Genomic DNA, 2250 nt, shown 5'->3' on the forward strand with positions numbered 1-2250 from the left:
TGAAAAAAAAAAAAAAAAGAATGAGAAACTTTCCCACCAGTAGGAAAAATGCTTCATTTATAAATAAAGCAAAAGAGGAGGAAACGTATTACTCAATACTTAATAATCAAAAACTCCTATAAAAGTAATTCAGTCTGTAGCTTTTACCAGGTTTGATATGTGTTATGTTGCAGAATAGATTTAATACTAGGAAATAGAAGGTGACTTACTAACCAATTTCATGCCTATTGAAGTTAAAAAATATGAATACGAAATAGAAGCCATACCTATCTGTCACCCTGTCTGAAGTAGACGTAGTGTTCTTGGGGGCACTGCAAAACAAGAACAAAAAAATGCATATGGATTATAATTACTCAACTGATCAAGGGAAAAGGCATACAGAAGACCATTCTTGAAAAACTAACGACAAATGTGCTTGGGTGGAAGCTTGAGGTGCAGGAGTTGGCGATGGTGTAACATGGGTAGCAGGAGTCGAATTTAAAATTGGTTGAGCAACAGGGGTGCTTTGAGCAGGCTGCAATAAATAGGATCCAGAGGAGGTTAGCATTAAAGAATCATAAACAACTTGCAACAAAAAATGAGCAACATTACCTGAGTTGACGACTGCCCTGCCGAGCCTGATGTTTTGCTCTGCAGAAGACACAAATGCATACAATTAAGCATAACCATATTTCACATTTCAGTCATCCACTAAAATCCAAAAAAAAAGAAAACATTTGTTTAGTGCTTCTTATATTAAGAAAATTGCAGGACCAAAGATACCTTGCTGAGCATGACAACAAGAAAACCCTCTTCAGATACTTTGTTTTCTACCAGTGTACTTTCATCTTTCAGAACTTTGCCATTGTGTATCAATAATTGTTGACCACAAGGATAATTATCCTTTCCTTGTATATCTTCAATATTTTTCTTCACAGCCATCACCTTCACCAGAAGTTTCACTTAGAAATAAAATAAATAAAAGGAAAAAATAAAATCAGTTTATTTTGTTGCTCACGATTTCGAATAAATTCGAACATTTGTAATCAGAAAAATTTTCTGATAAAAATGATCAAATTTTGAATGATTTCATAGAATTTTGAGTTAAGTTACTTAATAAACCTTGGCAAACGTTAATTTTTTAATATAAATCAAGATTAAAAGCCTATATAGGTAGAAGTATTATTTTTTGTTCTTTTCCAGCTACCATTCAAACAAAAATTTTAATTACATTCATCGTTCCAAAAACAAATAAAGAGTTTAAAACCATTTCTCAGATTTCAAATTGTAGGATTTAAAATCATTTCTACAACTTTCTAGATTACAAATGGTGGGTTACATCAAATGATCAAGAACAATACTTAGTTAGCTTCTACACTAAAACGTCCCCAACAAGAACAGTACACTTCATGATATCTTAGACTTCTCCAACTTGTGTTCAGCAATGCAAATCCAGCAGATCACGAACAATTCAAATAAAAAGTATTTTTTTTTTTTTAAAAAAAAAACATTATGCGATCGTCATTCAGAAAGAAAAGCAACTCCCAGATTAAGTAGCACAAGAAACCCTAATTTAAAAATCTTTTCAATTCCAAAACAATTCCACCGGTAGTTTCCACTATTCCAATTATATTAAAGAAAAAAACAATTAAACTAAGCTCAAGATTTCCAGCTAGGTCAATGCTGGCATACTCGGGTACATTAATAAATTAACTACAAGCCCAAATATTGATATGAAGCAATGGAGAAGGTTAAAACAAACGAAAAAGGAAAGGTTAGAACTTACGGTGTCGGTGGGCTGAACCCTAATTTCAAAGTGGCTTCCTTTGAGGGTCTTCACAGTGAGCTTCATTTCAACAAATTGCCAGAAGGGGAAGAAGGAGAGGGGCAAAAACGACAGCGTGTCAGGAGGAAGGAACCTGAAACGCAGCAGAGATGGAAGAGAACCCTAGATTTGGCAGGAAGCAGGGCGCGACCGGTGAGTTGGGCACTGACTTTTGCTATTTTACACTATGAATCTGAAATAATGGTACTCACGAGCAGTGCACGACTAAATATAATGGGATATTCTTTTTAGATCAATTTGATATCTTTTTCTTTTTTTATTTCACTATATTATACAAAATCTCCATAAACTTTTAAATATATATATTAATTCTATAACTTTAAAATTATTTTAGAAATAAAGCCAAGGTAAATTTGGTATGATTTGAAAATTTTGAAATCATATGAAATAATGTATTATAACGCAAGCTATAGCTCAAAATCTTT

At 32.9% G+C, this 2250-nt stretch overlaps 1 protein-coding gene across 1 annotated transcript in view; it reads right to left on the minus strand.

The window, feature by feature from the left end:
• LOC111482038 (ubiquitin receptor RAD23b-like) overlaps nt 1-2008 on the minus strand; it is a 4596-nt gene extending 2588 nt beyond the window's left edge. The window contains exons 1-5 of the mRNA XM_023127664.1: nt 1766-2008; nt 763-924; nt 592-630; nt 405-514; nt 267-311 (exon numbers count right to left, since the gene is read on the minus strand). Of these exons, the coding sequence (XP_022983432.1) occupies nt 267-311; nt 405-514; nt 592-630; nt 763-924; nt 1766-1831 (422 nt within the window). The 5' untranslated portion in view covers nt 1832-2008. The remainder of the gene's footprint in view (nt 1-266; nt 312-404; nt 515-591; nt 631-762; nt 925-1765) is intronic.
• Nucleotides 2009-2250: the final 242 nt, after the last annotated feature.

The sequence above is a fragment of the Cucurbita maxima genome, unplaced genomic scaffold (genome assembly GCF_002738345.1).
Source record: "Cucurbita maxima cultivar Rimu unplaced genomic scaffold, Cmax_1.0 Cma_Scf00007, whole genome shotgun sequence".
In the NCBI taxonomy this organism is placed as follows: Eukaryota; Viridiplantae; Streptophyta; class Magnoliopsida; order Cucurbitales; family Cucurbitaceae; genus Cucurbita; species Cucurbita maxima.